The 22,861-nt window shown below is 42.7% G+C and overlaps 1 protein-coding gene across 1 annotated transcript; it reads right to left on the bottom strand.

Annotated features, from left to right (window-relative positions):
* Nucleotides 1-127: 127 nt before the first annotated feature.
* LOC306751190 (MAM domain-containing protein 2-like) lies at nucleotides 128-13,901 on the bottom strand. The gene is made up of 15 exons (XM_079234736.1): nucleotides 13,773-13,901; nucleotides 13,540-13,650; nucleotides 9,595-9,875; nucleotides 7,397-7,481; nucleotides 7,068-7,205; nucleotides 6,076-6,353; nucleotides 5,500-5,593; nucleotides 4,749-4,895; nucleotides 3,874-3,993; nucleotides 3,605-3,747; nucleotides 2,478-2,574; nucleotides 1,857-2,015; nucleotides 1,508-1,761; nucleotides 630-714; nucleotides 128-457 (listed from the first exon to the last, which is right to left on the bottom strand). Exons 1-15 carry the CDS (start codon nucleotides 13,801-13,803, stop codon nucleotides 411-413), a joined length of 2,070 nt encoding a protein of 689 aa, XP_079090862.1. The 5' UTR covers nucleotides 13,804-13,901; the 3' UTR covers nucleotides 128-410.
* Nucleotides 13,902-22,861: the final 8,960 nt, after the last annotated feature.

Here is a 22,861-nt window from a genome sequence, read left to right as displayed (position 1 = left end):
CATGTTGGATAATTCTGTACCCTTGAGTTCATCAAAATCATGACGTCCTTCCTGATTATTTTCACAGTAATAAGTATTGACTTCAGCAGTTACCAATGATAGAAAAACAAATAAAGGTGAATAACCTTTTTCTAGCTTTATTTTGAGCAATGAGCATTAATCTAATGCATATAAATGTGACGAAGAACACAGTTAAACACGCCCTCTGTTGCTACGATGCGGAGAGAAATGCCGACTATGACACAACTGATAGGTGTTGCTCCATGAAAACAGAACTACGTGAAAAGATTCCTGTTATCCACATCCCTACGTGTTCAGATTGACATGCAGGTGTCAGGAGTCTGAAATGTGCAAAAAATAAAGTAAAAAAACTGGTCATGCATCCTACGCAGCTGACTTCCACCTGCCTTCTACTCGATCTCATTGGAGGTTCCCACGGTGGCCTTGAGCTCCATTTCTGCAGGGGGATCAAAAAGAAATCAGGAAGCTGCTACAGACCTTGATGGGCTGGTTTGTATTATTCTTTTTCCAGTAAAAATAAATAAATCCTATTATCATATACTGTGCGTTTATTTTCTTGGATGTTTTAATCCGTAGCCATGTGTTCAACAGTTATCTTGGATATTTACCGGGGCAAGGTCCGCTTTCCAAGATGATGTCATCAATGGCGATGTCGCTCCTAACTGATGAACCCCTGGTCGCTCCAAACACAATCTGAAAACATACTTCTCACAGTGAGTGATGAGCTCCTTTACTGAAGTACGTGGACCAATTCAGCGATGTAATATAGTGTAACATAACAGATAAAGCCGGTCCTGCCAGCTGCCATGGCCCTGCTTTCTCCTCCCACTGCCCCTGGGATGCCCCTCCTCTCTACCTCCTTCTGCTTAATGGATCGTGGCTATCTGGATCATGGACCATGCCTACTACTCATTATATGAATAATTTCTGTCACATTCATTGAATGTGCTGTAACTCCGTTACGTTATTCATTCTGGCCACATGACATCTATTGCTTCTGTCCATCCGGGGAGAGGGATCCTCCTCTGTTGCTCTCCCTCAGGTTTCTTCCTTTTTTCCCTGGGAAAAGGGTTTTTACTATCTTTATTGGGGGAGTTTTTCCTGATCCAATGTGAGGTCCCGGGACAGGGATGTCATGTGTACAGATTGTAAAGCCCTCCGAGGCAAACTTGTATTTGTGATGTTGGGCTATATAAAATAAACTGAATTGAATTGAATTGAATAAAAGGCCTGCATTTAAAAGCCTACTGAAATAAAATGTACTAAAGGTGGGTGGGTGTTCGACATTCTAAAGACCCAACGAAATCGAAATATAGTCTTATACAGTGAACATATTCATCAGTTGCACCACTAGAAAAATAATTCTTTAAAACCGGATTCACGAAGTCTGTCAACCAGCTGCCATCATTATCTACCGGTCAGGGTCACCATGTCCAGCACACGGGCTTTAAACATAAAACCTGCAGAGGGTTTGTTGCACTCTTGCCTGATGCTGGCTGTCGCTCTGGTACTCCACTGTGGCCCTCAGCCAGGCGATGCTCTGCTCGCCGCTCAGTTGCCACAGCAGCGCGTCCTCTTTGGCCTTGTGGAGGTGAATGCTGAGCTGACCCGTCCCTGAGCCGTACATGTGGTAGTAGAAGCGCAGGCACTGTGGCCCCTTGGAGCCCCTCAGAGGGCGGGACAGCAGCCGGACACTCTGACCGGGCAGCATGGGCGACGCCTCCATGTGCAGGTAGTACCCTGTTGATCAAAAGTCACACAGGTTTTACTCACTCTACTGTGTGTATTATGAGCAGAGTATTCTGGACTTGGGACGGAGAGGAAAACCCCCTCACCGAGTCCCGTGGTGTGGTCTCCTCTCGGGCCGGTGTACGAGGTCGGGGTGGATCCTCTCCTCCACTCCCAGTCGCCGTCATCGCTCTGCTTGTCCTGAGTGTAGCCGCACAGGCCGGCTTCAAAGTCACAGTGTCCCGGCAGAGACGACGACAGCAACCCTGCGACAGGAGCATGGATGACACGTAATGTTGGGGAACGCTTCAATGTGACGGTCGACCTTGAAACACATCTGTCTCGACTCTTGACCTTCATCCGACTCCATTTCTAACTTGAATATGATCTGTTTTCATGCTCAGATATTTACTAATCATATCACTTTGCCGGTCCTGCACCCACCGGTAGCCCCAAATAAGCAGATATGGAGTTAGTTTGTTATGCACAAAATGAGGTTTGGCCTGGACAACTATCATGTCCAAAAATATTGCGGTAAAAATATATACCGTACTGGATCTAGTTATCCCCCAGAAATCATGGCATGACATCAGCTAAACAACATCAGGTCTATAGTTGTGTGTCGATGAAACATTTGAAACAAATAACACATTTCGATGAGGGTTGGTGGAGACACGCGAGAGCTCCGAGTTCGTCTGTTGTTGTTGTTGTTGTTGTAGAGTTTTTACCTGCTGTCAGCTCACAGTCTCCGAGGCTCACGCTGATGTCGTCCAAAGCCACGGAGCCGCAGTCCCAGAAGCTCCTGCAGGTGCTGACAAAAACCACCTGAACAGCAAAGGTAAGCCGTCAGCTTCACCGCCCGCACAGGAACTTAAAGCATTGCTTGCTTACACCATCGCAACAGCAAACACAGACGTTTGTGTGTGTGACTCACGAGGAATAAAAATAAATAGTGAAGTGTTTTTTTTTTTTTAAACGGTTCAATGTGTAAAGTAGGGAACAAAAGGTCAGTGTGGAGAATGCCCTTGAGCACTTTGGGCTTAATTGTCATGCACATGCAAATGTGGTGATGGTACTGTGTCCTCTAACAGCGGTTGTGTGTTAGATAAAAGAAATCACAGAGCAGCACTTAAAAGGCTCACCAGCACAGGAAGTAAAGCTTTCCATGAAACTATTAGTAATCCATGTCTTTCTTTTTCATGTAAACTGTTTCGCCTCTTTTACTTTATTTATGTCCTACAGTAGTTACATGTCCTGCTTCCTTTCACCTTCTACATTTTATATCCATCCATTGGTTTATTTGAGTTTTTATGTACTTGTTTCTTGAATTGTTCCTAAATGAGCTCTTCTGAAATAGTTTCTTTCCCTTTTTATAGCCAGTTTAGCAGCACAGCTGTAGTGTCAATGTATTGGTCCAGACCATTCTGTACATAAGAAGTGGATTCCCCGATTGGTTTCATTTTGGCACCAACCGGCATTTACAACCGAATGCTGAATAAGACATGTTTAGGCGACCAACATTTTACAATTACCTTTCATGAACTGAAAACCCTCTTTGAAAGAGTTAAAGTTCCAAGACGTGCATGCCTTTGGTCTATTTTACTCTAAATTACTAATCATTACTAATAATTTACTAATATGTTACTAGATGAACATCATGCTGTTTTAAAGAAGACTTTAAATCAGCGTTCAAGGCCATGAACTCATGTTTACTGAGGGAATAAATCAAGATAGAAGTAGAGTCATTTTCTCATCGACTTCTACACATTTATCTGACTTCTTTTTGCAACCCCTTGCTGGCCATTAGAAAGAGATCAAGATTTGGATGAATTGCCATATTTTCACTTCCTCTGACCTTGGCAGGCTGTGATGTCTGGAAGGTGGCGTCCGTCGTGATCCAGAGTCCTCTGGACGTCTCCCCCTGAGTCCAGATCTTCTCCTGGCTGCCGCTCTGCTGCTGCAGATACACAGAAAGAGCCTGGTCCGTCTGGTTGAAACCTGCAGTTGCCAAAGTTATTTATGTCTGGTGAGTCAGTGAAAACATAAACCAAATCACTGCACAGGATTCACGCATGACACATGTCAAATATCCTTCCATCTAGAGAGTTTCCGGGTGCCACTCACCCCTCAGGGAGAAGTAGAATCTCAGGCAGTACTTCATGTTCCCGGGCAGAGTTGGACCGATCAGACGGCTAACATAACCAGAGTGTGGGCTCAGCCGGGAATGAGCCAACAGGAAATATCCTGGAAGGAAAAGGCCGACTTTATTTTCTCGCGAAACTGTCTCTTTCTGTAAATGTGCTCGCCATGAATGTTCCCATCACCACTCACAGCTGGCATTGATCTCAATTTCAACCGTTTTCAAACAGCATCAAATCCCACTTCGTCAGGTGCCACTGTTTTCAAGAGCTGCGTGAATTGAGTTTTCAAAGCGACTGATACAGTGACACCACCAAATCACTGGCATGCAAAGTTGTAATCGCAAACATTCTAGCAATGTGAAATAGGAAATCCCCTCTGGTGGCAACATTTAATAAACCAGAAAGTAAAATGTGCTACAAGCTCTGTCGAACTGCAGAATTGTAAAATAATCATCCTTGATTTTTGGCTCTGCAAGAGTCCCCACAGTCATTAGACCCAATGTAACATTTGAAATATTCGTTAGGAGTGTAAGAACCGGAGAAATGGGCTTTTTCAATACCCACATGCTTCTTTCTTGCCTACATTACCAAAAAGGCAACTCCACTCGATTCACCTGCACATCTGCACAGATTTTGATGTGGTATGCTAGCGGTTCATGTAGCTTCGAGACGCTGGACTCAAGCAGAGATGAGGAGCCGGCTACAGACATCTGGTGAACTCACTTCTTTCTAACCATACAATACCACATTTGTTTTACATTTTTAAACTTCCTGTTCAACTGATGGCGACTTGATTGCCCTTTTAATGCAGGTTTAAGTGTTCGAGACTAAAGCCCACAGTCGGTCGTCGAAGCCCACCTGCCCCTGTAGTGTGGTCTCCGTTCCTAAATATGTTGGGCTTCACAGACACTCTCCTCCACGATGACGACATCCCCTGGTCCTGGACGTAGTGGCAGAAACCTGACTCAAAGTTGCAGCTGGCGATGGAGGGGTCAAAGGTCGGCTCTGTGGAACAAATGTAGAGAAAGCAGTGTTTTGATTCGTTTCATCGTTTGCGGCTCTGGTTTTAGTATTTACGAATCATCAGCAACAGTGACATTTTCTGTGGTTATTAATAGTCCCCAGAGGATGAATACATTTTAAGCTACCCTCCTGACATTCTTTTTTTATTTTTATTCATCCATTAATTAACCAGGTTTGTCCCATTGAGATCCAAGAATAGCAGCGTCACAGAGTTTCAACAAATGACTTAAATAATTATCATAAAAGCAGAAGATGGTTCAGTTCTGATTTTGGAAACAACAAAACATTTCCTCTTGTGTCACACACACAATGTGATCCAAATGTTCACCTTGAGCTTCACAGAGAAAACCTTCGAATAATATATTATAATCTATATGCCAAATTGTTACCCTCACAGCATGTGAACCTTCAAGGTTGCATTTGTTTAATCACGGGTTATACGCTTTAAGTCCTTTAAAATCCTAAAATATTAATATTTTGTCTGTTCACCCAGAAAGCAGTTGATCACAGATATAACTGTGTGTGCAGGTGACATTAAAACCAACCCGTTAATAATGAACAGTGAGTAACTGTGACTGCAGCTCACCAGTGTCTTTGCTGCAAAACTCTGGAGAAAAGGAAATGTCATCAACTGCAACGCGTCCGCCTCTCGGGCTGTTAAAGGATACTTCAAAGACCACCTGGAGGGAGACAGACACTCATAAACACGCACATGCAAGGCCTCACACAGGAGGGGATTTCATGTACACTATATTTCATGGGTAAATGCATTTTAGCCCTTTGAAAACCCACCTATTTTTAGGCCTCTGCTCGAAAATTGCATAACCAAACTAAAAAAGATATATCTCTGCAACCACTAGGGCTATTTGAATAGTGTTGGTGTTATAATAAAAGAGTATAATGTGAGTTGTGTGTTCAGATGTGTAAATATCAGTCTATATGTTACTGGTTATGAGTAAATGAAGAAGTTAATTATACAGTTTTTATAGCAATATCTGCCATAGGGCCAACGGGTTTAAAGTCATACATTAAATATATAGTTTTTTAAATAGTTAAAACATTTCAGCAGTCTATGGATTAGTTGGACAAAGTTCATGTAAAAAGTCGACACACAGAGCTCGAAAATGCGACGTAGAGCAGACATTGAATGCTTCGTACGGACCTGTACAGAGTACGGTGCCTTCAGGTCCACCTGCACAGGTATCCACTCCTCCAGCGTCCCGCTCCAGTCGCTCAGGATCTCCGTGTCTGCTCTCCACAGCTCCTGGTACTGACCCAGCTGGTCTCTGGTGTAGACGGAGAACAGGTTCCCCCTCCTCTCGCTTCTCTGGTACTGAAAGCTCAGGCAGCCGGACAACGGCACCGTCGTCATGGGAGACACCAGTTTGGCCACTTCTTTGAAGGTTTTGGCGTAGATGGAGTCCACGTACATCAAGTGACCTGAGTGAGGGTTTAGACATGAGCCATCCTGTTGCTAGGAAGTTTCAATGTTGCGTCAGGTCTAACATCCGAAAAACAAAAACCTGCTACTTTTATTAAAATCTGAGCCATGCAGGAAACACAGGTCATTGAAATCTCTCCCAGCACTCTTTACAAAGGGAGTTTAATTTGACAGGTCAATAACAAAGTTGCCACATACACCCTCCTGCTGCTGTAAATAGCTATTAAAGCCCTTACTGTGTATTAAACCCCAACAAATACACTTCTGTACTTCGGTTGGAGTAACGTTTGCTAAAAACTACAGCGCCCAGCTGTTTTATGAAATTACAGGGACTGTTTTTAGAAATTAAACGATGTATTTGTGACCCATTTGTAAAGATTTACAGCATTATTAAAAAGGAGTAGGCGTGGTGCTGAAACCCACAGACATTATAGGGAGGTCAGAAAGTAGTGAGCGATGAACCAATGGATTTGCTACTTTCGGTCTTTTCATGGGATTTGTTGCCAATACCGAAACAATATGGAGCAACATCAGGCTTATCTCTTAAGATGGGGAGTACATGATATAATGATTTACTGATATAAGTCATGGCCAAACTATGCAAAACATGCTTTTCCTTTAATAGCATTATTTTGCTCCGTTAACACAAATGAAAACCTGCAGGACTCAAAGTCATTGGATAAGAGAATCACGTCTATATGAATAACACTCACCTGTCTTGTTGTTATACGTGTGGTCCTTGGGTATGTTGTTTTGGAGGAGCTGGCCCACGCCTCCTCCCACATACCAGTTTACATTGGCGTTCCACTGATTACTGTATCCACACAGGTGAGACTCCTCAAAATCACACTCTAAACGCAGAAAGCATGCGAAACAGGGCCGCCATTATGGGTTAGGGTGCAACAGGCTGAAAACCTATTAATGCACCAACAATGTTCATGTGTGTGTGAGTTGAAGAAACAGAGCACAGATGGCCTGCATCCAGAGTTACATGTTTATGTGGATTATTATGTGTGTGTGAGTTGTGTGTGAAGTCACCGACCCAGGCAGTATCCAGGGCTGATGTGGATCTCAAAGATGGCCACGCTGCTCCCAGGGCTCCCTCCAGGTTTACCTTCGATTACAACCTAATCAACAACACATGTTCAGCAACACCCTGCAACCCTGATGGGGAGTGACACAGGAATGATATCATAGGAATCAGTGGACATATTTAGGGTCAGAGAGAGTGCACCCATGAAACACACAGGCATCTAATTCACTTTTAAAGCTCGCGTGAGCGGCAGGTTTTCTGTGAAAATTACTTCCAGGGGAAGAAAGGCCTAAGCATGGCCGAAGACGTCACTTGCACTTTTTTTAGATTAATAAATAGCATGTGTCTTTATTATTTGTGTTACATTTGAATTCAGATATTCTACATAGTATTTTGTCATGATTTATTAATATTGTTTTAGCTGAAATAGACTAAAACGCTCTCAAGGACTACAGATTTGTTAATACATTTTAGCTTTTTATTAAAACAATATTTACAATTGTAACAATTTGGGAAAAACGCTTTTTTGCTTTCTTTCTTAGAGATAAAAACATTGATAGGTCCATGCCTTAAGTAGTATAACGTTACAGCCCTAGAGCCTGGACGTGAGAAGATTAACATAAAGGCTGGAAGCAGTGAGGAGCAGCTACAGCCTGCTCTCTTCAAAAGGGAACACTCCTAAATCTTTCATAAATATTGTAGGGGGAGTTGCATTGTGTAATTATTTATTGGCAACAAGATCTTTGGAGGAGAGCCAGGCCAGCTGTTTCCCCCCTTGCCTTTGCTGTGTGTATGCTATGCTAGGCTAACCCGACGGCTCAATCGGAGCCAGAAATTCAGTGTATTGCCAACTTTTCAACATCCGGTACTTAAAACGTAATTTTTTCAGAAATTGCCCTCAGTTGGTATCAATCTTCTCTTTAAAAATGTAACAGCCATGAGATTATACGGTAGCGGGTTTGTGTTCATCGAGAGAAATTTCTTCTATTAGTAATCAGTGGGAAATTGAAACCACTGACATGTACATTTGTTTTCACCTGGGTCTACTTTGGACTGAAATACATTTATGCACTGAGGGGCCCACATGTAGCACAGACCTGACTTCCCATTATGTAGAGGTCACGACCCTGTCAGAGCCAGCACTGCCTCTGCATATAGTATAAACATCTGCTGCACTATCCTCACATAGTGTTTGGATAATGAGTGTGGGTGTAGGTGTAGGTGTGTGTGTGTGTGTGTGTGTGTGTGTGTGTGTGTGTGTGTGTGTGTGTGTGTGCGTGAGTGTGCGTGTGTGTGTGTGTGTGTGTGCGCGTGTGTGTGTGTGTGTGTGTGTGTATTTCTCTACACACTTCACGCTGGCCTATATTTGGGCCTGCATGTGTAATATCAACTTTTGTCTTCCCTCATGTCAACAACGGCATGAAATGTTGTTTTCTGCTCCTCCACTGTCTCCCAAAAGAGGGAATGAAAGTCAGCAGTTACGGTTTCTAAAAATGTACATAATTAAGTACACTTTTGATTTATCGTGAAGCTTTTTACTCTTAGAAAAGGGAGAATGGCCGAAGAGTCCTATGTTTCCTACAATCCAATCTGGAGATGTTTTTTCTTCATTTCCGCTGCTTTGACCTTTTTTCCTTCATAAAGCAATCTGTGAGAAAGTTTTGTGATATTTTTTTTCTACTTGGGAGGCCACTGAAATTCAGAAGGATTTTTTTGGTCAAATTATGACTTGATCTCACAACATCAAAACACAATACTTTATTTCTAAATATTATCACTTTCTCTTCTAAACATACGACTTTATTCTAGACATTTTCCAACTTGGTTTCTTGTAATAGTGTTTTTTTTCCCTCAGAGTTTGGTTTATTAACAGTAGCCCTAATCCTCAGTCATGTATACTATTTATAGTTATGCATAACTGTTACTTTGATTTGTTTAAACTTTTACTTGAGTAGTTTCCAACCTAAGTATGTTGTGCTTAACTTTTATTGCTAGGTGTGTTTTGCACGATTCCTAACTATTTCATATTTACTTCCACATTTGACTACAATATCTCCAAAACTAAAGGTTAAATGTACACGTCACTTGCGGTTGATATTCATGGTCTCCATATGGAGGAGTTAGATGTGAAATTGAATCAGCACATTCAAGCTCCTCAGATGATGAACACAAAGAGTAGACCTTGTATTCTGTATTTCATATCTTACCCTGTACGGCTCGGTGTTGTTCTGCAGGTCCATGCTTGAGATGACCCAGCTGTCGGAGGACGCCTGGCTGCTCCACAGCGGCTTGTCAAAGCTCTTTCCCTCCGTGCGCTGCAGGACTTCCAGGCTTCCCGACCCGCTGATCTGGTAGACGAGCCTCAGGCAGCTCCACTCGTCCTGCTCCAGAGCCGGACTCAGCAGGACCCCCGTGACTTCTCTCTGCGGCCCGGTGTCTGCCCCGATCGCACCATCCTGGTCCACTGTGTCCACGGCAACAAAACGGCCTGAAATAAAAAGGTTTGTGGGATTTAGACAAAATGTACTTGCTGCTACAAGATGTGTTATTCTACTGGGACACAATATTGTCAACATCAATTTAATAACCTTGAAGGAGATTATTGCATGTTTTAGCTTATTTTCTACAAATATCAAACACTGACATATGTTCTTGAATGTCAAGTGTTTTTCTGACTTTTCTATCTGCCAGCGCTAACCTTTCTGTGACATCTAAAGTTAAAAGTTAAAAGAATATGAACTTTTCTACGCGTTGATAGACTCTTCTCTCTGTCATTGTGGTTATTTAAAAAGTAATTCAGGTTTTCTGCACAGCAGAAACTGAAAACTTATTTTTTTCAATTGAGTGTGCATCTCATTTTGTCAGTATCCATCATAATGCAATTCAAATTAGCAGTTATTATTGAGACTCAGCAGTCAGCACCTTATTTCGTGAGCTTTCAAAGAAAGAATTGAAAAAAAGATCTTAAATAGAGGTGCTAAGAAATAACTACTAATTGCTAACTAAACTAAACCAGTGTGGTGCTACAGAAAAGCAGCCACAGCAGACACTAATCATCAAGGATAATAAAGCTGATAAATACTGCTAACTGGAATGCAGGAATAATGGGACCCACCTTTGTGGAACTATTTATTTTATTTCTTCACTGTGTTTTCATTGTCTTATCTATAAAGACTTCTGTGAATAAAAAGGTAAAGTCAAGTCCCTTAGAAGCTTCGTGGTATGGCAGGTGACCAACAATTCGGATAAACTTGAAGAAAGGAGAGAATCCACCCTCAGCTCTGAATTGATTTGCCACATACACTGACAGAGAACAAGCAATGCAGCGCTGGAACAAGTAGTTCAGGCCAAAGCCAGTCTGGATAAATGCCAACAGAGTTGACGATTCATATTATACTTTCTAGGATTCCTCTTTTTGCATCGCCTTCGATGCACAAAGTGCTTGGCACAAAGTCCCGAACAGCTGAGACTGATGGGAATGTCATTAGTTTTGCAGGTATTAAGTCATAAACTGTGACCTGATGACCTGTCACACATCTTCTCTTTTAGGTAAAAGGCTGAATGCGGTCTCTTATGGACCTTTAATCTAAAAGAAAATACAAAAACGTGAAACGTGGAAATTGAGGGTATCAGGAATTGCACATCAGAAATTCAGCTCCCACCCTCACAGAGACTTAAGCTTCTTTTTATTCTACAGTGGCCTCTGGACTCTCCTTACTCTTCTGTCATTTATTATTGGTCCCTGTGGAATTCCCCGCTGCCTTGGGGCTCCTATCCTGACAAACACGCAGACTCACACTGGGGCTGAGATCATTTCATTTGTTGTTCTTTTTCTTGTATGCCAATGAAGTGCAATTGTTTTCAAATGTTTGTATTTACACAAATGGACTGAATTGAAACGTAAGTGATCCTGGCACACAATCAAGCTGAAGTATTTCCTTGATTTAAACGGGGCCTCTGCTTTTAAAAAGTACATAACATGCTTCATATAGTTGACATGACATCACTTCTCTTGCCGCCTCTGCTGTGCTGCACAGAGCACTAAGAGAGGAGAATAAATGAGCAAAGACTGAGCACACCATTGGCACTGGCCTTTTAGCAAGCCGGCGGCAGTAGCAACAAGGATGGAAACAGGAAAAGAGAAAGTAGTTGGCTTTTCCCCAGAGGGAGGACTGGCAGCGAGACAGGCTGCACCAGCAGAGCAATTTTCAGACAAGAAGAAGCGAAGGACCATAGTGGGAAATAAAGTCTTAAAGAGGAATTTTTCCAACAGAGTCTCACTGCAGATATAGTTGCTACTGGAGCAGCAGGGCACAATCATGCTCCAAGGAAATCTTCCTCCCCAATCCAAAGGGCGTAGGTGGGAGATGGTCAACAAGAATCACACGCCCCTTTCAATAGTGCAGTCAGTCAATCAATCAATTGGTTGGTCCATCGTCATCAAATGTATATAATCCCAACTTTGGTAATAAATTAACTCTCTAAAAAGGTAAAAAAAACAACAACTTACATTTACTTGTTCCATATTCTCAAGTATGAGGATTTGAGATGTAATAATTGTCTAATTAAATCAAATGAATTTCTCATACAATATAAGCTGTCTGATATCATTACATTTTATACACCAAATGATTGATTAATCAGAAAAAACAGCAGATGAATGAATTGATATTGGAAGCAGTTTCTGTTTGTAGTTACTTCTTCAGCACCAACGACTTATCTAGTCACCATGCCGGGTAGAACTGTGTCTGTGGGTTGCAGAGCTGAAGTCAGGACGCTGTTAGCCTAGCTTAGCATACATACTGGAAGCTGCTAACCTGGCTGTCCAACCTTCCACACCAACATCGCCAGCATACACTAGTGAGCATGCGGTATCTCACGTGTTTAATCAAAACACAAATGTCAAACTGTCTCTTCGTGGTTTTAGGGGGAGTTCCTGCCGGAAGCCTCATTTTCACAACACATATCTGGGAAGTCACTGTTGTTTGGCAAGAAGACCTTTCAGCATGTAACTCCTCCCTAAAACCCCACATTCACCTTTCTGTTCTTCAACTTTGAAGAGAGCCAGCCTAGCTGGTCCCCCCTGCTCTCAGTCTTTGATGCTAAGCTAGGTCAATCACCTCCTGATGCTCTTATCTCATCTTCTTAGTAAGAAAGCAAATATGCATATTTCCAAAAATGCTCTTTTGTTTCCTTTTAGAGGTTATAGGCACTATTTTCATTTACAGTGCACCACCATAGTACGAGGTTAAAAATAACATAATTACGATTTTGGTATTAGAGACATAGAAGTTCAACTCGGCACACCTATGTTAGGATATGTTCTGTCACTGGAGGACCAAATATATTCTGGTTCTTGCCCAAATATGGTTGCACGATCTGCCTTTGGAAATGTGGATATGGGCCGATTTATGCTGAGAATAAAGTCCAGTGAGCAGGACCTGGTCCGGTGTCGGTACCAGTACTCTGACTCGTTCATCATAACTTTAGTATAACAGGCCTGACAGAGTTAGTTGTATGTAGCTGTAAAAATATGTTACATTTAGGTTTTGTGTAAATAAAATCAGGTCAGAGAGCTGAGTGTTTCATAACATCAATATAACCTCCACCTCTTCAATCCGGCCCTGCTTCATGTCACAATTAACTTGGCAGGATCCTGCTGCAAGTACAACATGCGGCGTCTCTCAAGATATCTGCAGCTTGACCTTTCTCAATAATGTGTACGAGCGCTTCTCAGCACGAGAAGGAAGTTGGCCTAGTCTCTAGAACACGGTGATGTACAAATGATCTAATCCACATTCATCTGTTGGCTTTGATCCCTTAACATAAATATTGGCCAACATAACGTTTATAAATCGGTGTGCACAGAACCCATCTGTATCAGATGCAGTACCAAACCAGCCAGAATGCCTAAATGTGTTATTTCACTGCCTCCAGATGTTCGGAGATGCTGGATTCAATGCAGACCAGATGGGCTTCTTCGCCAGCATGCAATGATCGTTTTGGCCAAAACCTTCACCAAAACAACTGCAACATCACAGCTAAACAACTAAAAGAGCCACAATAAAGCCTACACTGAGTGCAAGAAGAAACATTGGAAAACAATTTTTCAAGAAAAGACTGAAGATGCTGGTTCGCAAGTTTCCCAGTACCATCTTTGTGCAGGTCCCAGTTTGTAAAGTCTTCATCTGAGGTGTATCCGCAGGTGTTGGACTCAAAGTTGCAGGAGCCTGGCAACAGCTGGTTGTGGGCTTGGATGGTGGCTTTGAACACAGGGAAAGAAAAAGAGCGAGGGAACGGTAAGTATGAATCACAGCGACTGGCATTAACAGAAACATGACCTCATTCACCACCAGCACTGGCATGAGCGTTAGAAAGTACTCACCAGCAAAAGTCAAGATGTAGAATGGAAGCATTGCAGCTCTCTGGAAATAAATCGACCCTCAGAGGAAAATAAGTCAAAGTAAAAGTAGGTGCGTTTGCATCCACAGATGGGGGGAAATTTTTCAAGAAGTTGCAGGAAAAGTTTGTTTTTGAAGATTCCTCTGGTGTATGGTCTTGAGTGTCTCTCCAGCTCACAGACTGGCAGCGCACTGCAGACGATCCACTGGGAAGTGCGTGTGTCTGGACAACAGAGCAGGGAGGACGAGGAGGAGGAGGAAGAAGAGGAGGAGGAGGAGGATGAGGAGGAGGAGGAGGAGGAGGAGGAGGAGGAGAAAGGGGACTAACAGGGAGAAAAGGAGGAGGAGGAAGAAGGTGAGTGATGACCCGGCGGGAAGCCAGTGAGGGACCAGGGGAAACAAGGGAGGGTGGGGGAAAGGAGGAGTGGTTGTGGGAGAAAAATAAGTAAGATTAAAAAGTAATGAAGAAGGAGTGATTCTTTGTGTTAAATGCAGGAAGTATCCGAAAAGAGAAACACATCATTTACTCCTTTTCTGCTCCAAAACGGGAGACGGATGAGTGAAAGCTGTTTATTTGCCATGTGTGTTAAACATACGAGGAATTTCACACAGGGTGATTGATAGGGTCGGGTGGGGCTGCGTTTTTCCTGAAATCTACGACCATCTCCACTGTCTTCAGAGCGTTAAGCTCCAGGTTGTTTTGACCGCACCAGGTCACCAGGTGGTCAGACTCCCACCTGCAGGCAGACTCGCCCCCACCAGAGATGAGTCCGATGATGGTGGATTCATCCGCAAACTTCAGGAGCTTGACAGACTGGTGACTGGAGGTGCAGCTGTTGGTGTACAAAATAAAAATGGTGTGAAGCAGTTCAGCACTCCTTTTCAAAGACAATCTTATTCGCTGGCCCCCTAACCAGGCCCACTGCGGAGTTAGCCTCAGTTATGGCCATAACAGAAGGTCAGACTTTTTTGGCAGAGAAATAAAACATACAATTAACTTGGGAAAAAATGGGATAATTAGAACCATAATAGGAGCCTACAACTCAAAGAAATACAGAAACATATCAACCATATATCAAAATCTGATGGAAAAATTAGGAAATACAACATTTTATGTAAAACTAAAATGGGAACAAGAACTTGGTGTGAATATTACAAAGGATGAATGGTTGAATATTTGGAAGACACAACATTCCTCAACATCTGCGCGAACTTGGAGAGAACACTGTTGGGAAAATATAATTTGATTCTTTATTACTCCCCAAATTACAAACAAATGTCTGTCTATTGATCAACCATGCTGGAGGAAATGTGAGGCAGTAACTGTAAACCACTCTCATGTATTTTGGCTGTGTCCGGAAATTGTACAATTCTGGGGAAAGGTCCATGTGGTTATTATCAAAATTCTGGGCTATGACACACCTAAGTCCTGTATGTTCCTGTACTTTGGTAATATGACAACAGACACTGTGTTAAAGGAAGACAGGCATCTGCTGAATATTCTGCTAGCAGCTAGTAACAAGGGGATCACAAAGAGATGGCTCACAATAGAACCACCATCACAAGATGGATGGTATATGAGATGGAACTGTTAACCCACAGAATAAGAGCTCAAGAGGAGCAATGTCGTGAGAAGTGGGAGAAATGGACGATGTTTACATGTCAACAATAGAGAACAAGAGGACTTGTCATGTTTTTGAGAGGACAGAGCAAACCAGGCCCTTTTTGTCGTAGTTATTATAGTTTGTTCTTCATTTCTGTATATATGTTTTTTCTGTTCGCAGTGAAAAGGCAAAAAATAAAGTGTTCAAAAAAAAGAACAGAAGGTCAGTGATGTGCATTCACCTCCCTGTCCAGACGTATCCGGCTATCAGCCAAGAGATTAGCCGACCATTAGCCACAAGAATGAGACGGTCCTCACCGGAAAACAGCCAGAGCAACAGCACGCCTTCAACTTTGTGTGCAATAGATTAGAGAAGATCCTCCCCTGTTTCAGCGTGACAAAGGCCCAAAGCCAGGTGCATAAAGACATGGCTTTCCCAGTTTAGAGTGGAAGAAGTTGCTTCTTCCACTCTAAACAAGTAAATCCCTGCAACCAGGCTCCAGTATTTTGTGAAAATCCTTCCTGTGAAGTATTGAATTTCATGAGAAACATCTTTAAGACCCCATGTGGAAATGGTACGATGGCGCCTCACTGTTTGAAGAGAGGTCTGAATAGACAAAGGATCTAAACTGTGTATCACAAACCTGCAGAGAGGAAAAACATTGTTGCAACCGTCTCAAATATTTCTCCTGGCTTCGGCTTTGAACAGCTTGCAGGCAGAATGTATTTGTGAAAATGAACCTGAGTCTCTGCCTTGATCCTACACGTGCACCCAATTAAATGATCAATTGATAGAACAAATTGATTTCATTGCAGAAGGGAATGGAGTTGAGAGTACAGAGGAGACCAGACTTTGACGTCATTATTGTTATTATTTTAGAGGGAACATTTGTGACCCATCTGCCGGATGAGCTTTCTCTGCGTCTGTCTTTTTCTTCCTTTCCACAGTTGTCTTTCACACGGTCCATCCCTTCCTCTCACTTGTGTTTACCGGCATGTTAATGAGGTGCCCGGCACACTTTCAGACCAGATATGGAGATGAAGTCTCCCTAGTTATGTCCAGAAAGACTAACTGCAGCTGTATGGGTTTTTTTCTTCAGAAAATGACTTCAAAAAGTACAAATATTTTTTGTACAGTGAACAGAGAGGATCGACTTCAAAGGATTGTGTCCATGGGTTTTAGTTTTCAACTGGTTTGAATTTCCATCACTCATCTGTTTGATATCCTGGCGGTCTGTTTACTGTTTGTGTAAGTGATGAGAAAAGAAGCTTCAATAGATGACTGAAAGGTGCCAGAACGTGTAATATGCAGTGCATGCTGAGGTTATTGTTTGCATGACACAGTTATGACATGCTATCCTCAGTATGTGATTGGCTGCCAGAGGCTACATCCCCTCCAGCCCTCCGCCCTTCCTCTGGGAACACCGGGACCACCGCCTTCACAGATTGATCTGTGAAGAAATCTGTTTTTGCAGAACAAATCTATAATCTCACCATGGCCTTGTGAACTCTACAACACTGTTGTAAATCTCATATATGAGGAAAAATCATCCCATCTTTTTTTTCATTTAATACTGCTGTTATTTTAATTTGTTTTATTTCACAATGCCATTTTCCCCTGAAGACCATTTTATTTCACGATGGCACCAAGGACAAACTGGTCAGAGTGACAGCCGTCCCATTAATTAGACCATGCAAACTATATATTACATTTGTATTCATTTAGATATATTAACATTAAACATAAATACAAAAATGAGAATTGTCAGTCAATATTAAAGTAAAAAATTAAAAATGTACATGTAAATTCGCATACACAGCCCTGCATTTTCCTGAACACACAAATCTCGCCCACGAGTACGTGTCCACTCCTCTAATTTGTTATAAAAGCCATTAGATTGTTCCATGCTTGGTCAATTTGGCTTGAACTGGTCTTTACCCTGGCAATCATATTTTCAAATGCAGCCATCTCTGTCATGAGTTTGAGCCGGTCTGTGAGCGTGGGCGTATGCGGGCTCTTCCAGTTTTGCAGGATAAGCCTTGCTGCTGCCATGAAAGCTGTTATTGACAGAAACCCTATATTCTTTAACACATTTGTACAAGTTAATAATGTCAGAAATCATCTAGTTTCTTATTTTCTATTATTTTAAATCAAGAACAAGTCTAATTATATTCATACTTGTTTTGTCCCAAGGACTCATAGAACCATCATGGCACAAGCTGAAACATTACAAATATTGTACCATATATATTATGTCTTTTAGATTATGTACAAATTATTTACAAATAATGGTACTTACTGACAAGGATTCCATTAATAAACAAAATCTTTACTTACAAATGATTTGTTGATGAATAGCACATGCATAATTAGTGAACGATTGATGATTATGAAAGTAAAATGTATTAATTATCTGTAAAAGTCAGTGGTGGCCTAAAGGTTAAAGAAGCAGGCGTGCGACCGCAGATTCTCGGCAGTTTGATTCCCGGACCAGCGGGAGAAATCTGGGAGGGTAAAGTCAAAGAGCAGCGATGTTTCCTTACCCCCACTGAAGTACGCATGAGCAAGGCCCTCATAGGCCACGCACACACCATCCTGCTGAAGAGTGCCACCTGCAGCCCGACTGAACACACAGGACCGTCTCCTGAAAACATTGGAACCTGCAGTGTGCATTTTGAGGCCATGAGTTCTTTTCTTCTTGTCCTTACGTGATAAGAGATAACTCTGTAATGGGCAGCGATGAAACATTAATGTGCATTAATTCCAGTAATGGGTTCAGTCTGTCTCACTGCGAGCCATATATATTTAACAATAAGACACGCACAGTATACCTTCATCCATGTATGCAGAGAGAGAGGGCCCACAAATTATTGATGTCGTCTCCGGAAATAGAGCGGCAGGGCGTTGGACTCGGAGCACGAAATATAGGCTGCGTGTCGTTGACCTCGGACACGTTCTGATGACCTGATTGTGTTCGCTGCACTCCCAGTTTTGGAGCTTCCCCATTGGCCCGGTCAAAGGTTCACTGGCCATGTTTTACATGCAAGACGCTCTGTGTGGGATCAGAGATGTGCGGCTGCAAAAAAAGATAGCAGTCGCAGATTGGGTGCCATGGTTACTACTCCACACCATCGCCATCCTCCATCGCATATTGTTGTCACGGTAACGGCTGCACGTGATTTAGGTGAGAACGCGTTACAGGGGCTCAACAGTAGACACAGCCTGATATTGATCTGCTCTGCCAGGCATTGAGTGACACTAAAACGTGCTCGGATTATCATGCAGGAGCCTCGCAAGCACCCTCCACTCTTGACATTGTACGTCAACCATGATTAGTTACTTTATTTCCTGTCAGGCATGTCAGCCTATAACAACAATAGACACACAGGCCTGGAATAATCAGGGGTTTTTTGACTTTTACAAAAAAAGGGAGAACATTTTGGAAATATCTGATATTATTGAAGCGCTCTAATGTTAATACACAAACATTCTGTTAAGATGATTGTGATTAGTACTGCATGTTTGACTTTTGTTATCAGTAATTGAATGTGTCACTTTTCATCTTTTAAAATGTTTAGTTGAAGTAACCAAAAACATGCAAAAGATAATGACACTCGGACAACTAAAGGAAAGGCAATGCTAGAAAAGTAGTTTAGAAAAGTATTTACATAACAACGACACAATGAAGATGTTTGTTCCCCAAAGTTGCACCTCTTTAGTTGAGCCATTCAAAGATGGCTGCCTGACGTTACACCATATCTTGTCGTTCATTTATCTATATTCATTACATTTTCTATCATTTCAAGTGTTTTAAGGGTGACATAACCAAGCCATCCACAGGACTTTATCTCAGCAAGTGTTTCTAATTAGATGTTCTATTCAAGTAAGCTAAAACAGGTCTCTGCGGAAAAAAAGGCCATACACATATTATGGCAAATTAAGCAATACAATGTCTATTAAAAAATGTATTGTTAAAATAAAAAAATAAAAGGCATAGCAAAACCATAATTCCTGAAGCTGAATAATTAAATGTACACATTTCTTAGAAATGATAAGCTTAAGACACTCAATGTCCTTTCAGTAATGAATGACAACTCAAATGCTGCTTTTTTTCCCTTAATGGGAAGAACAAGGATGTGACTTTCGGCTGCCATCTTTGACTGGCTGGACTGATTGCAGGTGTTTCTCTTTCCACTGGTCACTTTTTCTTTTTTCTTTTTTTTCACTATGGCAGCAGACGTAATATTATGTGTTTCAGCTGGAAGAGTTTCTGAGGAAGCTGGCAAACGGGTGCCAGGTGTCATATGACGACCTGTGTGGTTTCATAATGCTTCAGTTACGTTAGTCTTTGGGGAAACAATTAAACAACCTACATAAAGGTCAATCAAGGTGGTTCATTAATCCAGGAGCGCACCGATCAAACCAGGCGGCCAACAGCGACGCCTTCGGTGAAATGTGGCGTTGCAGCAGGAGAGCAGAGACACGGCAGCGCTATGCGGCTGCTCTGCTGCTGGAGAGGATGAGGATGATAAGGATGATGATGGTGATGATGATGATGATGATGATGATGATGATGATGATGATGATGATGATGATGATGATAATGATCCGGTAGGTGGGATGAGGCTCCGCTTGTGGCCGTGAAGAACCGTCTGCGTCCCGCACCACCCCCCGTCCGTGTTTCGTAAAGGCGCTTTGTGCGTCGCTAATCCGCTGTGATGTCACGTTGAGGAGGAGGGGCTGAGCACTCCGCTTTAATCCCGAGTAACTTGTCTGGAGGGACGAGCCGAGCCAAACCGAGCCGAGCCAAAGCGAGCGGGCACGAGACACGGGGCGATGCGTACTGCAGCGGCCGGGCCCGGGCCTCTCCTCCTCCTCGTCCTCTGACATGCAGGTACGTGTCTGGAGACCGGAGGTTGTGTGTGTATGTGTGTTTGTCTGTGTGTGTGTGAATGTGTGGAGCCGGAGGGCGGAATGGGAATGGGAATGGGAGCGGGTTGTTTTTGCTGATGGCGGATCCGACACCTGCGGGGATTTAATCTGGACCGTCCAGGAGGGAGAGAGGGAGGCGGTGAGACAGGTGACACTGTGCGGCACTTTTTTATTTATCCCCCTTTTCCATATACATGCCAGGCGTTTTAGTTGTGTGTGTGTGTGTGTGTGTGTGTGTGTGTGTGTGTGTGTGTGTGTGTGTGTGTGTGTGTGTTTCCCAGGACATACCTGCTTCATATCCAGGATAACACCGTGATCATAACATGTATTGTGCCCAGTACGCGCATCTCAAAGAGGCGGAGGCTGATCACGAACCGATAACGAGCACCAATCCCAGAAAGAAGGCTTTTTGCCCCTTTTAACACAATAAAATCGCTCAAGGCCGTAGGGTAAGGGATTTAAGGAGCCAGTAAGCCTTCAAAATAAAAGCACTTGCCAATTTGGCACTTGTTCACGGATTAATCGTCTCCCTCTGGGACAACGGCACAGTCGACATGTACACAATGTAAGTAATGCGCCTATTGATGCGTCCCAACATGGACCGTATGCTTGCTGTGTGTGTGTGTGTGTGTGTGTGTGTGTGTGTGTGTGTGTGTGTGTGTGTGTGTGTGTGTGTGTGTGTGTGTGTGTGTGTGTGTGTGGGAGAGAGGGTATGAATCACGCTGTCAAGAATAGAAAGACAAGGAGAGTCCTCTTAAGTGAGGAGAGTTGCAGCTCATGATGATTATTCACGTTATTGGCCAATCTGCCAGTCATCTCATTGATCTATCATTTTTTTTTAAATGTCAGCAAAATTAAGAAAAATGCCAATCACGATATGCAGAGCACATGGATTTGTCCTCCAGAATGCTTTATTTGACCCGAAGATCAGTTCACTCTGGCACCGTTCAAAGAAAAGCAGCAACTCCTCATAATCCAGAGGACAGGTCACGTTGGCCACTTTTTGCTTAAAGCGCATAAATCAATTATCAAAATTGCTGTTTAAATTTCTGCTTGGTTGAGTAATTGATTATTCATGCCATCAACGTATTGTTCCAGACCTTATTAGGAGGTATTTAAGGAGATAGAGTGAAGGCTACATGTTGAGGATAGAGCAGTAGGGCCTGTGTTAAGGGCAGAATCATAACTCCATTAATATAATTGTGTGATATGAGGATAGATTGCGTAATGCATTTGGTTGTTCCTTTCACGAAAGTAACCTTCTTTTTAATGTTTCCTTTTCATGATCACTGTCTGTTAGCCTCGCCAATTTTGAGATGGGATATTATAGTTGAAGCTATTATAGTTTTCTCTTAATTATCATTTTTTTCTCCCAGGAGGGCAATTGTTTTTTATAGCATAAGTATAAAACGATACATGAGGGGGTCATAGACGCACAGTAGTCACTGGTGTCCCACTCTCTTCCCACAGCACCAAATAACATCTATTCCATTATCATCTTAATGTTTCATCAGATGAATTACATTTTTTCTTACAGTGGCTGCCCCAAAATATTACTAAACTCTGGGACATATATTGATGGTCTTTCTTCTTCTTCTTCTTCCTCTTCTTCTTCTTCTTCTTCTTCTTCTTCTTCTTCTTCTTCTTCTTCTTCTTCTTCTTCTTCTTCTTCTTCTTCTTCTTCTTCTTCTTCTTTTGTTTTTGACAACTCTCCAACATTTGAATCACCCAAACATTCCCATTTGATCTGTTAATTAGTACAATAATTGGTTACAGGTACACCAATGATGAAAAAAAATCGGAAACGCAGTCTCAAATATCAACTGCAATATTTGTGACTGCATTTCAGATTTCTTTTCTCATGAAGCCCTATACTTGTTCGTCTTGTACCGGAGAAAGGTAAAGGCTAATGAGTATATGTGATCAGTCCCTGTGTACGGACAACACGTGTGTTGTTGCCGGTCAGTGTGAGATCAGCGAGTTAATGGGCTAGTAAATCCCCAAACCCACAGCTTTCACTGCAGCCTGGCAGATGGGAGTGCAGCGCTCCGCTCTACAGGCGCGTACGTTTCACTGCCGCGCTGCCAGGGCCATCTGTGACACCCTCCCTTTCTCAGTCACACCCAGCCATTGCCAGAGAGGGACATCAGCCACCCTGGGAGTCCGCCCTCACTCCTGCTGTGACCCTTTACATCCCTCCCCCCTAGTATTTGTAGTTTGTGCTCAGATTACAGGATCCACATTAACCTTCGCCCTCTGTGTCTTCTCTCTGTACACTGAAAAGTCCTGCTTCCTCTTCATCTACTATGAAACGTGTTGATCCACACACGTAGACGTCTCATGTATACAGTCGTACATTTCTGGACCCTTCTGATCATCGAGGTCAGATAAATAACTTCTGAAAGCAGCGTCAGCGAGACATATGGAGGAGCAATAATGAGAAATGCTTCTGAGCCGTGGTATGAGCCTGCATCGACGAGCTTTAGCCCTTTCTCTCTCTTTTCAATCGGACTGTACAGTTGTCCCGTTGGTGACCC

Source organism: Taurulus bubalis, assembly GCF_910589615.1.
Source record: "Taurulus bubalis genome assembly, chromosome: 19".
In the NCBI taxonomy this organism is placed as follows: domain Eukaryota; kingdom Metazoa; phylum Chordata; class Actinopteri; order Perciformes; family Cottidae; genus Taurulus; species Taurulus bubalis.
Note: the sequence above shows the minus strand (reverse complement) of the source record. Positions and strands in the feature narration are given on the sequence as shown.

Excerpts from the sequence above, each read along its gene's own strand:
- LOC306751190 (XM_079234736.1), bottom strand. The coding sequence starts at position 13,803 with ATGCTTCCATTCTACATCTTGACTTTTGCTG. Across the intron at positions 6,354-7,067 it reads CACGTATAACAACAAGACAG|GTCACTTGATGTACGTGGAC; the intron begins GTGAGTGTTATT and ends ACCCTCACTCAG. Across the intron at positions 1,762-1,856 it reads AGACCACACCACGGGACTCG|GGTACTACCTGCACATGGAG; the intron begins GTGAGGGGGTTT and ends TTTGATCAACAG.